This window comes from Sylvia atricapilla, chromosome 1, assembly GCF_009819655.1.
Source record: "Sylvia atricapilla isolate bSylAtr1 chromosome 1, bSylAtr1.pri, whole genome shotgun sequence".
Lineage (NCBI taxonomy): Eukaryota > Metazoa > Chordata > Aves > Passeriformes > Sylviidae > Sylvia > Sylvia atricapilla.
The window spans coordinates 18124218-18142851 of NC_089140.1; the positions used below are offsets into that span (position 1 = coordinate 18124218).

Genomic DNA, 18634 nt, shown 5'->3' on the forward strand with positions numbered 1-18634 from the left:
GCTTGTCCTCCCATTTCTCTAGTTGTTTTTCAGGCATGCAAAGCTTATCTTCACTTGCTTTTCAAAATCTAGCAAACCCGTTGTCCTCATGGAAAAGATATTAATAATTCCCTGGACCAAACTGTCCCACACAGATTGGCCTTCTGCTAGCAAACAGTGCAATGCCAGATACCATCCACTGGCACTGGAGCTCATTAATGGTCCCTACTGTGGTTTTGATTTGGGCCAGTTTACTGTCTCCCAAATAAATCTGGGCAAGAATAAAGGCGTTAATTAAGATGAGTTAATATTCCTGCTTAGGAGTTTGAATATAAGCATCTTTTTTTTTGAGAGGAGAGCTTAATAACTTAGATGTGAGTTATTCCATTCCAGCTGGAACTGATGCCTGAGGACAGTCCAAGACCTGGGTATTTCACTGGTGGGAGTGTCACTTTATGGTTCTGTAGGATGGCACAGTTGCAGTAGTACCAGACTTCTCAGATGGTGCCCTGGTACTCCTGATAGAAATCTTTGTCAATAAAACAAGTTCTCATGAGTTCAGTTTTATTTTGATGTACTCTCTTCTGCCAATAGAGGAGTTGTCAAGTTTTCTCTATTGATTTTCCTACCTTACTGTCCAGTATCTTTCTTGATAATAATTTTACGCTGGAGTGCCAAATACGGGATTTTTAGGGAGAAGTCTGCTTCTTAGCTATTCTCCAGTTTCAGTTCACTGATTGTCAGCAGCACACACCACATACATGAAAATTCCTGGCTGAGCTGTGTTTCACAGCCCGACTATGATTGAGAATGGTTTGGAACTTCTGGTGGCACGCCCCTGCAGCATACCCTGTGCCAGTCTCCTCTGGCACATTTGAAAGGTTCAGCCTTCTGAGAAAGGGAGTGTGCAGACCCCGTAAGGCAGTGCAGGGATCATCCTGGAAAGGACAGCCTTTTTCAGGTGCATGGAGTCTAGGGAGGTGATTCATGTGAATTTTAAGCTTTTTCTCCCTTGTTCCCCTAAAAGAGCTGAAGTTAGATCATCTGTGCATTAAAAACGGTCTCATAAACCATTATCTTGCATCCTCTTTCAAGTGCCCAAGAAGGCAGTAATTATCTTCTGTTATTTCTGACATAAATATGAGTGAAATTCATGCCATTTGTGACAGACGATCTCTTTCAGGTTTTGTTTTTTTCCGCTCTGCAAATTCATTCCAGGTTCCTTCCCAGTTTGAGACTTTGAATGAGTTTCATTTAAACCATTATATTTACTCACCTGTTTCCTTATTAAGGCACAAGGCTGATAGAATCATCCTAGACCTTGAAAGCACCTCTGTCCTTGCTTAGGGACCAAACAAGCCTTATCAAATATTTTCCTGCTTGAGACTGCTTGAGCTGCTTAACAATAAATACCAGAGGAGACATCTATCTTGAAACAAAGAATGCTGGAGAGAGAGCCATCACAAGGCAGAAGTGTGAGACTCCGTGTGTCTTTCATTCACCAAAACAGTTTTCTTCCTGGCATTTGCAAAAAAGCTGTTGTTTTCCTTGCACCTTTTTGAACTACAGAGCTACCGATGAGGCATCTGGGAGTTTATGTGGTTGGCAGAGAAATGCAGCACAGCAGCTTTTCCCATGAACCTCCAAAATTAATTCCAAGTATTAGTTATTTTTTTGGGAAGTCACCAGAGGGTTAGATAGAGACATGTACACTGCCATTGGCAAGTAGAAATGTGTTGTTCACAAGCCCATGCAGTTCTGTTAGTCCTTCCTCTCTCTCTCTATCTGAAGGTGTAATAACCTGTCTGCTCTTTGGCGCTCGGAGAACTGAGGTTGTAATTACACAGTCTGTATATGTAGGAGTTTACAAAGGGAGCAGGAATACTTCATAGCCTGTAGACATTTCTAGTTTTAAAAATCCCAAGTCTAGATTGGTGGTTTTAAATCATAAAAGGATGATCTGATTGAAGAAAAATTCCAAGCCCAGGGCTACATGCTAGAAATGTATAAATAACTGAAAGTGAACTGGGCTTGAAGGAGTGTCAGGAGAAGTTATAGAAACAGCATATATGTGTATATATAGTGATTCCAACTTAAAATTGTTGAATTGTAAATAGTAGTCTTGACAATTGTAAATTATACTTGCTATCCAAAATAATGTGTTTGCAAAAATCATGAGTTTCCCAAATCATTTACCCTATCTGTGATGCCTTTTTTTTCGTGGCAGTCAGGCCCACAACCTCAGACAGATGGTGAACACTTCAGTCTAAACACTGACACTTTCTGTCAACTCATCAGATGAGTCTGACACTTTTAGTATTGAGTAGAAACACTAGAGATAATTATTTTCTTTTCCAAAGTTAAAAGGAAAAAAACCCACAAAACACCGAGCAAAACAAGTCATTAAGCAAACAGGAGGAATAGCACCTTTCTCTGTGTTTAAAGCAGCAAAACATCTTGTGTTTTATGACTAGACTGTTAAAGACCATCATGCATGGATCAGCCTTTTATCTACATTTGAAAGACAGAATGGCCTAGAGGTAGGTTTTGAAGTGTTATGGTAAATACAAATACATATATATATGACATGCTAGGTTCTTATGCTGTGACTCCATTCTAGCCAGTTTCTAACTACAGAAATAGTTTTTGGTACATGGCTTGAAATGCTGCTTTTAGTCATGTTTCTTGTTAATTTGCAATCAGTTTGGACTGCTTATATTATTGGCATATTGTTAGTTATGAGTAGAACTCACCACTCTCCAGTGCTACTCAGCTAAATGTCATTTACTTATCAAATGCAGTAGAACCATTAATATGCTCAAATGGATCAGACTTACAAGTATTAGGAAAATTACTGCTGTATGGGCTTACAGATGTAGCTGGACCATTTAAATTTGTGCAAGTTAATCAAGCATGTTTATATTAATAGCGTTTGAGAGCAAAAATCAAATATTCATTGGAAATGTCTCCAGATCTAGTGCAATCTTGTTTTAAACCTAGGCTCCTTATCCCTAGAACATGGACCAGAAAAATGGAGTTGAAACTTACTGCTTCCTTTGGCATTGTTAAGGGAGAGTTCAGCATAGTCATCTGTGATAAGTGTGTTGTCAGAATTTCACCCTGTGTTTAAGGAATGGGTAATACCCTGTTTCCTTCTAAAGAAAAACTTTCTATTTTATCATATATTCAAGTTATGCTTATATATTTCTTTTTTGATATATTGTCCTGGGCCAAAAAGGTTATTTTTTTATAAAAAATATGTATTGTAGATATTACTGTATTTGTAGATATTTTCTCAAGTACAAATGTTATTTGCAAGGACAGAAATCAGTAACAGTTGAGTAAAATTCTGAAGGCAGATTTTATAGTATCTGAAATGTCAGAATCAAGACATCCTGCCCTTTCTAGTGACATTAACTTCCTTTAAATCTTAAATTGCTGTAAAAGAGGAGTCCTTTGCTCTTTGAGAACAAATGATGGGCAGGATAGACATTTTTAAAAATAAATTAAAGTAGTTTTAGTATCTCGGATAAACCAACAGCTTTTATACACTCTGTTTTTCATTAAAATGACTTCAAAAGAGAGGACTTACTCCTCATTGCTGACACCCAAGTAACTAGTAAAGAAAAGAGAAGCCATCTCAAAGTAGGTGAAGAGGAGAGAATTGTTAGCATACAAACCTAGGATAAAGCTGCTCATGAGTGCAGTTTCAGTTTTCTGTAGGCAGCTGTCCCTGTTCATGGCACAGTTCCCTTCCCTAGGCAGGTAATTGTATGCAGAACTGACACCTATTGCACTGCCTGTTTGTCTCCCTGGCAACCAGCAGAAATAGTGAATAGTGGTAAAGGAGAGGGACTGCCCGTTTACCAGAGGCAGCAAACAGTGGAGTGATGGGGAAGTGAATGGGAAGAAAGGAAAAAATAGAATGAGCAAAAAAGGGGAGATTACAGACATAAATAGACAGAAATAGAGGACAAAACAGAAGCAGAAAAATATGACCTTAGCTGCTGGAGGGAAAAAAATATGAAAGAAACAGGAAAGCAAATTAAAAGGGGGAAAATGTAGGCAATGAGGTGAAAATGGGAGAGATTGCACCAATTACAGAATTTAGGGCTGCACAGGAATCAAGGAACAGCTGCAGATTGTTATCTGGAAGGTAGGAGAAAAAAATCATAAATAGATAACTATTGTAATAGAGAAACATAGTAGGCTAAAAACAATTTTCTCAAAGAATTGACAGTATAGGCTGGAGAATACCCCAGAAAAGAAAGCAGGGCCTTAGTGCATAGGAGTTTGCACTGGCATGGATGGGCTTGTCAAGGCAGTAGGTTGCTGATGCAGAGCTACATCAAAGTTTGTATCATCCTCCCTCCAGGTCAGTCCTTGCACAGGTTATCAGTGACTGCCTCCCAACCTCTGTCTCTGCTTTTTGCCACATGAGTTGCGTTCCTCTGTATCACAAAAAAAGGAAAAAGGCAAAGCAAGGCAGTATAATGTAATGTTATTTAAACACAAACGTGAATAAAGAAGGGTGTAATAGTGACCCCGGCTCTGTATGTCTTGAAATAGTAAGAGATGAAGATTCCTGGGAGGTTTGCAAAGAAATGCAGTTGAAAAAAGCATTTCAGCAGTTCTGTGTGGGAATCAAGAGGCAGCACAGAATACAGCTTCTGCCCTGTGCTAAGATAACCAACTTGTAAAGCAGCTTTGATCTGTAAAAACAGGAGAAGCAGAAAAAGGAGACATGAGAATGTACGTATTCTCATCCAGTCTGTGTTTCACCTGCATCCAACAGGCCTATCCTTCCTGTAGAAGAGGTGACCCTAAAAATGGGAATCTCACTAGTGTGGTTGTCAGATGGAATTTCAGAGGGCTGATATGCAAAGGGACCACACAGACTGGAGCTGTAACCAAAAAAACCCACATTGAAAGTCTTCCATGAAAGATGCAACATTTCATAGGTAAATAACCTATGAAATAACCTAACCTCAAAATGGCAGAATGGTCTTGGCTACACTGGCTCTTTTGGGGCCTGGGTTTCACCAGCAGGTGTTTTCTATATATTCATTGGGTTTTATATATATAAGGTATTGGTGTTGTGCACAGCTCTTTTCTGAAGGGATCAATCCACACAGTGAGTCAGTTGTAGCAATATGAAGTGTAATGTTCCTGGTAACAGAGCTGCAGCCTAGATAATCATGTGTGGTGGTAACATTGAGATTGCACTGCGCTTAGAAGTAAAAATAACTGGCCATGTCTGAAACAATGTGAAGCGTAAGGCTGTGAATCACAAGGCTTGTATATAAAAACCTGTATATTTAGTGATCACTTCTTTAAATGAAATTTCTTTCTTACATGGCTTATTCGAAGAAAACAGCTTTATATGCCTTGAAAATCTGTAACTTTCTGGTATGTAACTTTGTGCTGTAGTTTGGCTAATTAATTCTTGCAGTGTATCACATAAGTTCCTAATGCATAATATTCTGTGTGCAGGAAAATGGCAATAAGTGGAATATTTATAACTCTGAACAAGTTCTCAATCTTTTTTGGGTGGAGCGATTCCACATGTCAATGCTTGTGCACCAAATACATTGGCGAAGGATAGTTCTGATTGCAGACAAGAGGATATAGAAGAAAAAGTTTAGCACAAAAATTACTATCAATGTGTAGTCCTGCACAATGTCCAGAATGGTTTTAAAAAATCATGTAACTTGCTATTCAATTTCTTTAATGGAAGTATCTTGGTGGATATATAGACTTGTCACGTAATTGTGCTTAAATTATCAAAGGCATGTCTTAATCATGATACCAAAATCTGTGAAAATACCATATAAAGGGGTAACAGAGAGTGAGCATGTTGTGTATTTCTGAATTAATGTTTCCAAAATTGGGCTGTGACAGATAGGAGTACTGAATTTTCACACTCAGTGAAGATAGATATCATTCAGGATTTAATCGCACCAATGTCAAATCATTCGACAGATGATCTCCGAGAGGAGAAGGAGAAATGGTAGAGACAGAAATTTTACTCTGTGTTTTTCCAAAAAGATCCAAAAGTAGTATAACTTCTTTGCCAATAAATGGTATGCATAATGTTATCTCCTGATACCTTACTAGCATTGCCATAGGGAATCAGGAAAGCTAATTAGATAGGTAAAGTTTTATTCTTACTAAGGAATCTTGAAGCTGTATTCATTCAAAAATTAATGAGAAAATAGGATCATAAGAATTTTTTACTAATTTTCAACTTGAAGCATGGGGTTCAAGAGAGCTCAGGAATTTCCTTATTTGAAATGTGCTGCACAGCTGATAAAACATGTCAATATGCTGATGTTACTTTTACTGTGTTAATAATAATATTGTCCTTGTGCTGTGCACAAACATGAAAATTGTCTGAATTTACAAAAAAAAAAAAAGATGGGGTGTTTATTACAACACTCATTTTTAAAAATTATGGATTTTGTTACTGCATATAAAGACTTGTAAATGTATTAGCTGAGTATTACAGTTTTATTTAGCAAGTCTGCTTAGTAGAATTGTTTTAATGTTCTTTTTAGAAAAAATTAAAGGAGTGAAGGTCTTTTTCTTTCACTGAAATTTAGCAGTCCTGTTAAGCATGTACTGGCTTATTTTCTAGGCTCACTTTTTTTCCAGCTGTGAGTGGGAAACTTCAGGAAATCATTCCTAAAAAGCACCTTGAGGTGACTAAATTGCTACTTCCTTTATATCAAGATGGACAAATTGAAAATCTGCCAACCACAGTCACCAGTGCAAGTCCTGCTGGACTCCCACCCAAACAGATGACACGTTTTGCCTCCTCTGTGATGCAGATATGGGGGATTGATAGTTTCAAAGGTAGGAAGTTCTAGACCAACCTTGTAGATGCTGAAAGCAAGTGGCATTCCTCCCCCTTTCCTTTGTCTCCCCATGAGGATAAGAAATACTGTCATAGGAAACATTTAAATAATTTTAAAGGTTTTTTCTTTCAATTGCAATGCCATGAGTGTCCACAGTCAGCAGCAGTAGGAAACAACAGTGCAGTACCTGGTCTGCTTTGAGAGCGTCTCTTAGAAGTCTGCATGTCCCTTTTTATCAAGAGGAGCAATACTAGCAAAGCTTCTCATGTCTTGTGTTGCATGCTGGTTACACTGCCCTTTCAGAAGTCTTTGTTTGCACATTAAGGTAATGGAGCAACAGTGCTAGCAAATGGCAAACCCTAACTTGCAAACAGGACTGAAGCAACTCTCACTAGTGGCCTTTTTGTCCTCATTACATAGTACAGGACAGTTTGGGAGGGGGTTGTATACTGCTAACCAAATAATTCATTTTATAATATTGCAGTGGGTACGGTGCTCATGCTCTGGTAATGGCATTGCCATTTTACAGATGGATACACTCAGGACCAGAGAGGTTAGAATCTGAGTGCTAGCAGTAGCTAGGGTTGAAGAGGTAGTCTAAATGTCAGTACTGTGGCTGTCACAGCTGAGAGGAGGGGCAGGGGGTTGCTAGTCTGGTACTCAAGTTGCCTAGCTGGCATTCCTTCACATGGCACAAACTCTGTGTGATTTCAGATAAAGGTTCTGCATCTGAGATGCCCATATGAAAAGCTGGAACAATAGTATGTATTTTAATTCAAAATCTACAGTTAAAAACTGTAAGATTAGGAATGTCTGAGTACATTAAGGAGTTGAGTAGCGAGAAATTCTGTGACACTGAACTCCTGTTGGAAGCTAGATTTATTTTCATCTTGTAGAACATAATCATCTTAAAGTAGAATTCGCTTAGTAAATGTTTTTATAGGAACAAATCTCCTTACTTTTTGTAAAGCTTTAAAAAGTGTTTACCTGTAGGATACTTGATGTTTATTTTTAAAAAATCAGTGGTTTTTTGCTAGTGTGGATTAGTACTTTTATGATTGGATCTTTAAGAGAAATGATGGTCAAAATAGGTCAAATATTGATGGTCAAGATGGTCCAATAGGGATATCCTGTAATGTGTTATAACTACTCTGTGGTGTTGTTCACAGCCCTATGGCTGAAAATCCTCCAAACTGAGAATTTCAACTTAAAGCTTCTGCATCTTTTAAGTATAGAAATCCTCTCAGGTGCAAAGGGATTGATCTTTGTGCACTGCTCATGACTGACCTTGCTTTTGTGGCCTTTTACTGCTAAACTTCTGTTTGCGTTTTGGGACGTACAATCATACACCTTTCCTAAGATTCTGATTTGTATTCACTGAGTCTCTGCAGCACCTTAAAATATTTTGCCTATTCATAGGCAAATTGTGCTCAAAAGTGCTTTGCTGTGAAGTGGCACAACTCCATTGTGACTTTGTTCTGTGCTTCTGGGGTTGAACCTCCAGTACAGCTCCAGGGCAGGTAGAGAGCAGAGTTACAGCCCAAAGTGTGCCAGCAAGATTTAGCAGGGCTCATTTGTCAGCCAAAATTGGGTTCAATTTACAGTCAACAGTTTCTGTATTTGTTTTCGTTACCTTTGTTTCTTGGTGGACAGGATTGTTTCCAGGAGCCTTAACTCTATTTTTATTTTGCCAATTAAAAGGTCTGTATGTGATATGTGCAGATTCCAGTATAAAGTTAGTGAGAAGAATTCCTTAAAATTAGCAGAGGAGCCCAAAACTGCAAAATCTCCAGGGTTTCAAGAGCTTTGTTTTGTAGTATTTGCTACCAAAATACTACCTGCCTTTGTTAAACAATTGAAATGGCTTATTCAGTTAACTTGTTCTAAATTCTTCTAAAATCTGTGTTTCTAATAACTGGGTCACTTTGGCACAAAGGAACAGCAGTTTCAGTAGGCAATTAATATTTAAAAACTGACTGGAGGTTACATTTTGTGTTTCCTATTTGGGCCTTGAGTTTTTACATTTTCTCCAAGTTCCTGTGTTTGAGACTTGGTACTAACAGAAGGAGGAAAGCTGGTGAGTCCTTTCTGGTTTGCATCATTGTGGCTCAACTTTTCCTTGGTTCCACAAAATATATAAGTGAATGTTTTTGAGTAGGATTAGTACAGTATGGGTGTTTTTTATTCTGGGAATGGAAATTCATCCTTCGACAGTTCTCATCATCAATGTGTGTCTGCTTTTTCTGCTTCCCCCAGTGGTCTTTCTAATAGAACAATTACTCATAAGGCAAGTGATTAGGAAAAAAAGTCAAGGTTACAGGTGGCAAATTTTTTCAAGGTTAATAGCCCATTTTTATGGAATATAGTGACCTTAAGGAAGTATAAGGATTCATAAATAAAAAAATACAGGGAATTTGCACTTCATTGCTCATCTCTATTGACCCTGAAGTGCAACCACCACATAGAAACTAGCAGAAAGTTGGTCACAATAAATAATACCCCTGGCAGCACCATAAATGTTCATCATAATAAAAAAATACTGAGAATGGAGAAGCATAAAATTTAAATATGGTCTGGGACACCACTGTTCAGATTACAGCAGTGTGATGTTCAAAAAAAATACTTGGGTTTTGACATAACTACCGAATATATGCTATCTGCTAAAGTTTGTTTTTTGTATTAACATAAAAGGTCTGGCAAATGGAGTCTCCTTTTTCAATGAGATTGTCTGTTGAAGACGAGTTATAAGTTAAGCAGCTCAAGATTTTAATTTTTAAACACTGGCCTAAAAGTAGAATAACTTCCTGATGAGGGGGTCTGGTTTTGCATAATTTTTTGAAGGTTTGTCGCCACACAAATATTCAGCAAATAAATGTGTTGTTCCTTGGTATTTTATATCTAAAATCTAAGTACGTATTTATATATTATATGTCAACCCTCTTTTCTGTTTTTTCTTTTTATTCTGCAGTTTATTGTGGAGTGTCATGGGAATACACTTCTCCCTCAGTTTTTGGGCATGTACCGGCTTACTGTTGATGGAGTTGAAGTATATATGGTCGTTACAAGAAATGTGTTCAGCCATCGTTTATCTGTTTATAGAAAATATGATTTAAAGGTGAGAAATAACTGCTGATTAACTGACAAAGTAGCTGAAAATCTTTACTATAAATGTTAGGTTTTGCTGATGCTTGAACATTGCTCAGAAGTTTAATTTAAAATTGTGTTATGTAAGAGACAGCATAATTGATTAAATTGTGCACCTAGGTTTAAGGATAGTTTTGTAGACGTTATACAAATGTATCTGTTTTGTGCATTTTAAGTGCAGCAATTAATCCAGGTATGTTTGCTAAATGTTGCTAGTGGTTAAAGGTAAAACCTTTCACACTAGTGCAATAATAATTCTGCTTCTTATAGGTTTTTTTGAACATTATGGAAAGCCACAGTTGATTCTGCAAGGCTTTTATAAAACAGCTAAATAACATCATTTAAACCAATAAATGCTGCTAACAGAGGTACATCACTATTGCAAAAGCTTAATAATTTATCTGATATTTTAAAAATAGTTCAAGTGAAAGGAAGAATCTTTAAAAAACCAAAACATCTACTTTTATCATAAGATCTGTTATAGTCTTGTTTCAGAAGCTTTATCTGCTAATTTTAATTTTGACAGTAGTTAATATACAGTGCTTACAACAAATAATGCAAAACATGGTCATAGCCCTTCTACCCAAGGGATGAAATTTTAATTTCCTCTCTAAAGTATCCCCCTAGAAACCTACTTCTTTCTAATACATTTAATTTCTATGTGCTGAACCGTTAAGTGCATCTGCAAGCTTGTTTTAAGATGTTCATTTACCATTCTGTTTTAAGAGATTTGTAATGCTGTGTAGGGCACCATCCTTTCCTACTGTCAATTAAATTACAATTGCTTAGATAGTTGACCGAACTTGATTTATAAGAACTGATTTCCAGAATGTCAACAATTTACTTTCTGATATTCAGTATTATTGGCAGCAGTTGTTACCAGAGAAAGGGGATTTTTTAATTTGAGAGAACTGTGATTTATAGTATAGTAATGTCCAGATGCATTAAAAAGGGCAGGAAAGTACAACAGAAAGAAACAGTAATTATGTACAGTATGTTCTTAACATTGGTGTCAGCAGCTCAGAGAGGTTATTTACCTCTTTGAATGCTTCTATAGTCTATTCAGCTTGTCCAGTCTATTCAGTTTGTCCAGCTGGACAGCATTGCTTTAACTTCTCATGCAATTCAAATTTAACATTGATATCATATTCCTCAAAACAAACGTCTTCACGGAACAGATTTATATTGACACTGCATATATTATAAATTACTTTTTCTTGATATTCTTTGCTATGGCATCTGCAGTCATAAATTCAGAGTCCTTTCTTGTACATGAATATTTTGACACCAACTTAGAACTCACTTTGTAGCACAAGTCTCTACCTCTGTAGATACAAGAAAAAAAGACCACAGATCAGCATAGGATTTCAACGGTATTTTTTTGTCCATTGAAACATTTTGTTGAAATTATTTCAGTGTCATTTTTTTACCAAATGTCAAATCTGACACCCTCTCTAATTTTTACTATTGTGAATCTTTTTTTCTTTCCCTTCAGTTTGGTTTTCAGTTGATCTTTTTTCTGGCCTTATAGTCTGTTGGAGCACAGAATACAGTATAAAAGGTGTCTTCTGAGTAAACTAAAATGTTAGGATTTTACCAGGCCTTATTATCAGTTAAGAATAATTCAAAGAAATTCCGCTTGCTGGGCCATACATAATAACTAAGAGATACTGTCCCATGTATCTTTTCTCTCCATCACTTCTGAGTTTTCTAAGTTTCTTTCTGCAAACAGAATAAACCATGCTATAAATGGATGTGGTTGGGGATCCTCACATTCTTTAAACTGGTAGGACTCCACTCCAGCTCTTCTTTACACAGTGCAAACCCTTTAACAAACAGCAGAGCTAATTTACCCATCTTTCAATGTCTGGTTACCATATTTGTGGTTACTATTTCTTGCAGTGATGTTATGTGATAAATAAATGCTGGGTATTTGAAGGTGTGGTCCTACTCCAAGAAAAATTTAAGGAAATTTATACAGTCTTTTTTTTTTGTCAGCTCTTAGGTTATTCAGAAAGCACCATATTGCCCACTAGTTTTAATCTAAAAAATAAGTACAAAAAGAAAATCCAAAATGTCTTTGGCAAGCACTGTAAGTCTTGTGAATCCACAGTTGGTCTCTTCTTTTTACTCTGTTGCTGTGAGATGCATTGTTCTTGTTTGCACTTTATGATCTTTTAAGTACTTTTTATGTTCATATTATGTGACATCCTTTTCAAAAGTGTATTGGAAATGTCCAAACAGTTATACAGAATAGGCTATTCCATATCCATACAGCTAAGTTGGCACAAAAAGTTGAGAAGTTTGCCAAGCAAACTGAACTTCCCAGCATGAAACACTCAAAATAAGGATGAGAGTTGAGGAAAAGCTCCAGGAATTAGGAGGACAATAGGAGTAGAGCATTTGAGGATTTAATCCATCTTTCTTCTCTCATGATGCATCTTCTTCACATGATTGCAAGCAGTTCAGCAGTCCTGGACAATCTACCTACTCTATAACCTTTCTTTAAAACATTCCTCAAGTTCAAAAGGATAGAGTTCATCCACTTTTTGACCTGTTATCATAACATTTTCAAATTAGTTTCTGACATATGCACATTTTTAGATTCGTTTTTTCTGTTTCAGGGCTCTACTGTGGCTCGAGAAGCCAGTGACAAAGAAAAGGTATGGTGCATTTCTGTTTCTTTTTCAGTTAATTAACCTTCTAGCTAGACCCAGAACAAACATAACTAGTGATGTTCTGACCCTTTCCTTTTTTTTTCTGCCATATGCTTCCCTCTTGAGTTCTGCCTTATCCCTCCTTTATCTGCCCTCTATTTCCTGCAGACCTTTGAATACTGGTTTGCAAAGGTGTTGAAATTTCAGAGGTAAGTGAGCCAGTCCTCTACCTCCTCCTTTTTCTTTTCTCTTCTCTTAGTTTCTTCAGGGCCTGCCCTGTGCTAGGAAAACATCAGAACTTTGTTCCCTTCTCTCCTGCTTCATCTTCTTTCTCTTCCTCTTTAAATATTGGTATTTACAAATACTCCATGTCAGTTAGTGGAATTACGTGGTGGGACACAACTTCTAAGCTGAGTGCAAGAATGAGCCAAACCTTGAATTATGAGAACCCTTGGGTACATAAAGCTCATGCAAATGACTGACAGATGTGCATGTAGCTATAGTGAGAGACAGTCTCCCTCAAATTCTGGGCTGAAACTTTGCTCTAAATGGAAATAGATTACTTGGGTTTTCTTCACCAACAACTTCAGTTCTTTTGGAAAATTTATGGTCTCAGTTTTTCTTTGTGGTTTTAGCGAAATAGTCAGATGGCATTTTAGGAGAGGTTTCTCTGGGGATTCTGAAGATAATTGGAAGTGGAACATAGTCTCCATCATCTAAGACTTCTTAGATCTCAGATTTGGGTACGGTCTAACAGCCCATGGCCCTTGTTTTCTTAATTTGTCCAAGCACATTCCTCCTGAATTAGCATGAGATCATTCAACAGTTCACTTAAGAGACATCATTTTATGTTGTCCCCAAATTCCATTCAGATCATTTGTTTTTCTCCTAAGCACTAGTTGTGCCACACCTGCCTCTCTGAGTCTCCTGCAGATCACACAACTGCCCTAAAGGAGTAAGGGACATGCAGTAGCAGTCAGTTCTCGCTGCATGAAAAACTCTGTGCCAGGTTTTTCCACCTTTCCTAAGGCATGGTGGAACACTTAACATTCTTCTTACAACATTAGACAATACCACAGCCTCACATGGGAGCTGCAGTTAGGATTGCCAGCATCAGCTCTCTTTTGCTGTACCAGGCCCTCAAATTCATGTCTTGAATGGTCTCCACTCTTTCCTTTGTCATGTTTTTGTTCTTGTTTACGGGCAGTTGTAGTTTTTGAAGTGCAGGGAGTAACCCTTCAGTGTCTTACAAACCATACCTAATGTCATTGAAAACCTCTACTGTACTATTAAAATAATCTGATAGAAAGGATGAAGACAAATTATTTGGATGTGACTGCTTCAGGTTGCAACATTAATGCTTGGACTAGTGACATAGAATCTAAAAATATGTATAGTCAGCTATACAGGAGCTGATAATACGTAGTTGTTTAGCATAATAGTTTTGAGCAATTTTAAGAATATGCCTCATAATAATAAATAGATTAATAATAGTACATGTATATTGTAGTTAATACATTGAGTGAGAACCCCAAAGAAACAGGGCCCTAATTTTGCTCCTGTGTAAGTTCATGGCAGAATTACTGTTAAACTTACTTACAGATAAATTGAAACACATTTGTTTTATATAACTGCATTCAATAATCATTCTGTAAATTTTTTGTGACATCATAACTCCCATGAAGCAGATAACAAAAATTCTTATCAACTTCACATCTAGAACCTTCCCTTTGATTTTGAGTACTTCTCTGAAAAAAAAGTGTACAAGCCTCATCCCCTTGATTCTTATTCTGCTATTTTAATAGTTTGATTTCTTGGGAATGGAATTGCTCAAAGCTTATTGGTGTTGTAAGCAGGCAGTCTGAGGCTTTTGGAAGAGCTTTCTGTCACTCATCATACCCCTCAAACCCCAGTGCAATGAGCAGGGAAGTGACAGGCTTGCATTCAGAAAAAAAAAAAGATCTCCAAGAAAGTTATTATTGGGTAGGCTTCTACATTCATGGAGGGAACAGCATTTTTTACACTTTGAGACTCTTAGAGATTCAAGTAAGGGAAAATTAATATTTTGCTTATCACATGGGTTTTGTTTAAGTTTTGGAGTCTGCTGTTTGATTTCAAAGGGCCAGAATACCTTTTGCCTGTGGATTGCAGATGTTCAGAAGATTTGTCATCACTATGATCTGAATCTCCTGCAGTAGGCATCACAACAGATTTACTCACATAAGCTACTGGAGCTACTACACAGCTTTTAGGATTAATAAAAAGTGTGCTGTACATTTATATGAATAGACAAGGAAAGTTTGGTTCTGAAACTCTGAGCAGTGCCAAAGAGCTGCTGTCATGAGAGGTACCTGTGCACATATGCCACTGATTTCAGGACCTGAGGACTCTGTTGACCTGAATATGTAGATGGTCCTGAGTGGCATGTGGAGCCCTGTGACATTTTTTTTACTTTTATTTTCTTTTAAGTAGATGTCAGTGTTTCATACATTTTGTTGTCATCTGTGAGAATCTCAAATCAATTTTTAAGATTTGAAAACAACTGGAAAAATTTGACTTGAAATGGAGGAGGGGGGGAAAAGGCATTTTAGCAAATTCTCTGAAAAGATTTTGATGTCTCCTATCATAGAAGAAATTGCCCTGAGGGATTAAACAAGACCAGACAATCTGGAAACCTGAGGTGGTGTACTAAATTATTAGCTGATTTTTAGCCAGATGCAAGCTAAATCATCAATTTATTAATATTATTTGAAATTATATTAATTTCAATAATGGCAGTATAATTACTTATTATAGCTGTATGGCTATTCACGTGTGAGGGTAATAGAGGACGCTTTTGGTACTAAAATGCATAGCTAAATTGTCTGGCAGTGTCTAGTTTTTAAATGGGCTTTTAAGTAATTCATACTGAGTTTCAAATTACAACATTCAAGTAATCATGGTTTTCAGAGTATCAGGAATGTTTACTTCTCTTAAAGCTGCAGAAGTCAGAAAATATAAGAGCAAGTCTTTCAGTCACATTTTAATGCAGTCTGTAAATTTTAGATTCATTACTTTGTAGAGGCAAATTTGGTGAAGTTTATGCTCTTGAATCTTCTTCCTATCAAACTAAAATTGTTTACTCAGTTAATAAAGAAGAGACAAATATGCTAAGAGATTTAATGGATAAGAAAATGGAGACAATAGTATAATTCTACTTTAGTTTGGTAGTATAAAATAGGTATTAGTATTCAAACTTTTTTTTAGGATGGAAAGTTGTCTGAAAATTATACTTTTCCATCCTCTTTTCAGTTTACCTCCTGTTTGACTGTCTTCAGCTGTTTAATATCCTAGCATATGGATGAGGAGCTCCCAAACTGTCATTTCAATATTTTGTGATAATCAATGTAGAAATAAGCACCATTCTCTTAAATTTCACCTTATCACACAATGCCTTTCATTTGTGTTACAAATGATACTTCTAATAATAAAGGCAGCACTTTCTTGGCAACATGTATCGTAACATACACTTACAGATGCCTTGGATTTTGAAAGAACAGTATGTTTCAACAGTTGTCAAATTCTGACAGCTGCTCCTTTTTTTGTCTTTACTGCACTTGAGAATTTTTATTATTTTAATAGTGGGCATTTTCTATTTAGTCTTTGGACAATTTTGCCCTCTTAAGTGAAATGAGGATAATGCAGAACTCCCCTGGTGGTCTAGCTGCTCACAATTATGCCATACTTGCAGTACAACATCAAATTAGCAGTCACAGCTGAGGCTACTTGTACTGATAAAAGAATCTAAGCTGTTGCTTGTGAGTGAGCAGTTCAGAAAGAAATTCGAAGAGAAATAAATCCTAACTGAGCTGATGCCTGCCACATTTCATCTTTCTCTAGCAGTTTCAGAGATTATTAATTACATGTTTTTAAATCAGTCTAAAAGTGGCTGCATTGCCACCTCTGTAGTATGTATTGTTTCATAAATCACCATTCATAAATGCAGGAAAATTATAACGAATACAATTGAATAAAGGATTTTCTATTCAAGTTTCTTTTGGGGAAAATATTGCCATAGTTGACAGCTATGTTATATCTTAATTAAATAGTATGCAAAATACATAGCTGTGATAATTAGATTGGAAGTTGTCACTAGATGTTAACTTTGTGTTTTACTTCGTATATTACAACATATAGTAATTAACTGATTTCCAAGAGGAAAGTAAAACCTAAGGAAGAAGGGCTTTAATAGAGGAGCATTGCCACAAGATCACTAAGTCTTGACTCAGGGGTTTTTTTTATTTTTGGTGTCACTATGTAAAACTTTATTGAAGGTAGATCATTCCAAAATCTGAGCTCTTTTTTCCTGCCAATTAGAATTGCTAATTTCAGAACATTTTTTGTACTTACCTCTTATTAGTGATTTCAGTCCACTTAATGTGCTGATCTCGCACAAGAGGCTTGTGATGTGTCTTAGATTTATCTTTGAAATAAATCTAAACGTGGCAATGTACAGAGATTATAACTTCCAAAACATCATACTCCAAAGATAGGGAGAGGTATTCAGGGTTTTACTTTCAGCATTCAGCTTTCTCACAACACCCAACCCCATTACAGTTTTTCAAACCAAATTACTAGTTTGCCCTTGTTTGGTTTTGAGGGGTGTTTTGTTTTTCTTTAAAAGTCTGCTTTCCATATGCTAAAAGAATTTTAAAAATAACAGGAATTCTGTGTTGCATTTTATATGTTGCATGTTCATTTTGCAGCAGGAAGATATTAATGCTAGGGATAACTCTGGATGCATTTCCTTGAGCATTGAAAAAACAGTTTCTATTTTGGTACATGATTCAGTATTTAACCCTTCTATACAGCATTCTGCACACCTTTTTTTTTCTTACTTTCCTACAAAAATTATTGTTTTACTGGCAGAAGTCATTCCAGTGTAATTTTGGGGTTACAGCTCTATTTCCATTGCCTTTTACAGACCTGTGGTGTCAAGTGGAGCTGCAGGCCCTTTGTGTAGAAACCCCTGTCTAGGGCAAGGCAATTTGTACAACAGAAGTTTGCACCCAGCTCACAAAACTATTGGAGGCAAGAAGCTGCATAATTCCAAAGGAAGTTATTCTTCTGTCTTGTAGATCTAGTGACTCCAGAGTTTTGATTCAAAATCACCTGCTCCAAATTATCACAAACTATATTTACCATATAGCCTTTTTTTTTTTTTTTCCCAAACACTGCCTTCTGTATATGCTGATGAGCCCAGTACTTTAAAAAATTAAGGTGTATGTGGGCCATTTGCTGTTCAAGAAGTCAAGGGTGTGGGCCTGCACTCTTGGCAGATGTTTTACATAATTTTCGGAAGTTACAAATTTTTAGGCCAAATTTTTCCGTGATTAGCTGTGTGAATAATGTGACCTGTGGCTAGTTCCAGAGAAAAAACATGGCTGCTATGCAACATTTCTGTTAAAACCTAAACCTTGTCTTTGTTAAATGAGAAATTGCTGCCAGGTCGTGAGGACAATTAGTGGGTTTCGTTTTTCAGTCACCTATTTGGATACTTACCTGACCTACAGCTATTTTAGCAAGCTGCTTCCAAAATGCCAGCATTAATGTTAGCTGTGACCATTATTTTTGATGTCATGATGCACACAAAATCCCTTTGGGGGAAACAAAACTGCTAATATTCATTCCAACTCCTTAGGATAGGATGTTGAATTGAGATGTCCTAAGAAATATACAAAAACTATGTCCTTGTTTGTCTAGAAATAAAACTTCACATGGTTCGTTCTTACAATCCAAGATTTTTTTTTGACTCAAAACAGTATCAGCTGTTACACTATACTTTTATTTTGAATGAGGCTTTACACATTCTGTCATCTTAGTTGCTAAGAAATCTTTACTGATTTTCAGCCTTTCAAAGGCAGTGAAATCTTCCTGCCATTAAAATTCTCTGTGACCGTGGCAAACTTTGGAATGCAAACCTGAACTGCACAGATAACATGTTTTTTTAATAAATAA

At 36.7% G+C, this 18634-nt stretch overlaps 1 protein-coding gene across 1 annotated transcript in view; it reads left to right on the forward strand.

The window, feature by feature from the left end:
* PIP4K2A (phosphatidylinositol-5-phosphate 4-kinase type 2 alpha) overlaps positions 1–18634 on the forward strand; it is a 108765-nt gene that overhangs the window by 77476 nt on the left and 12655 nt on the right. Inside the window, exons 5-6 of the mRNA XM_066316273.1 lie at positions 9805–9951; positions 12605–12643. Coding sequence (XP_066172370.1) covers positions 9805–9951; positions 12605–12643 — 186 coding nt within the window. The remainder of the gene's footprint in view (positions 1–9804; positions 9952–12604; positions 12644–18634) is intronic.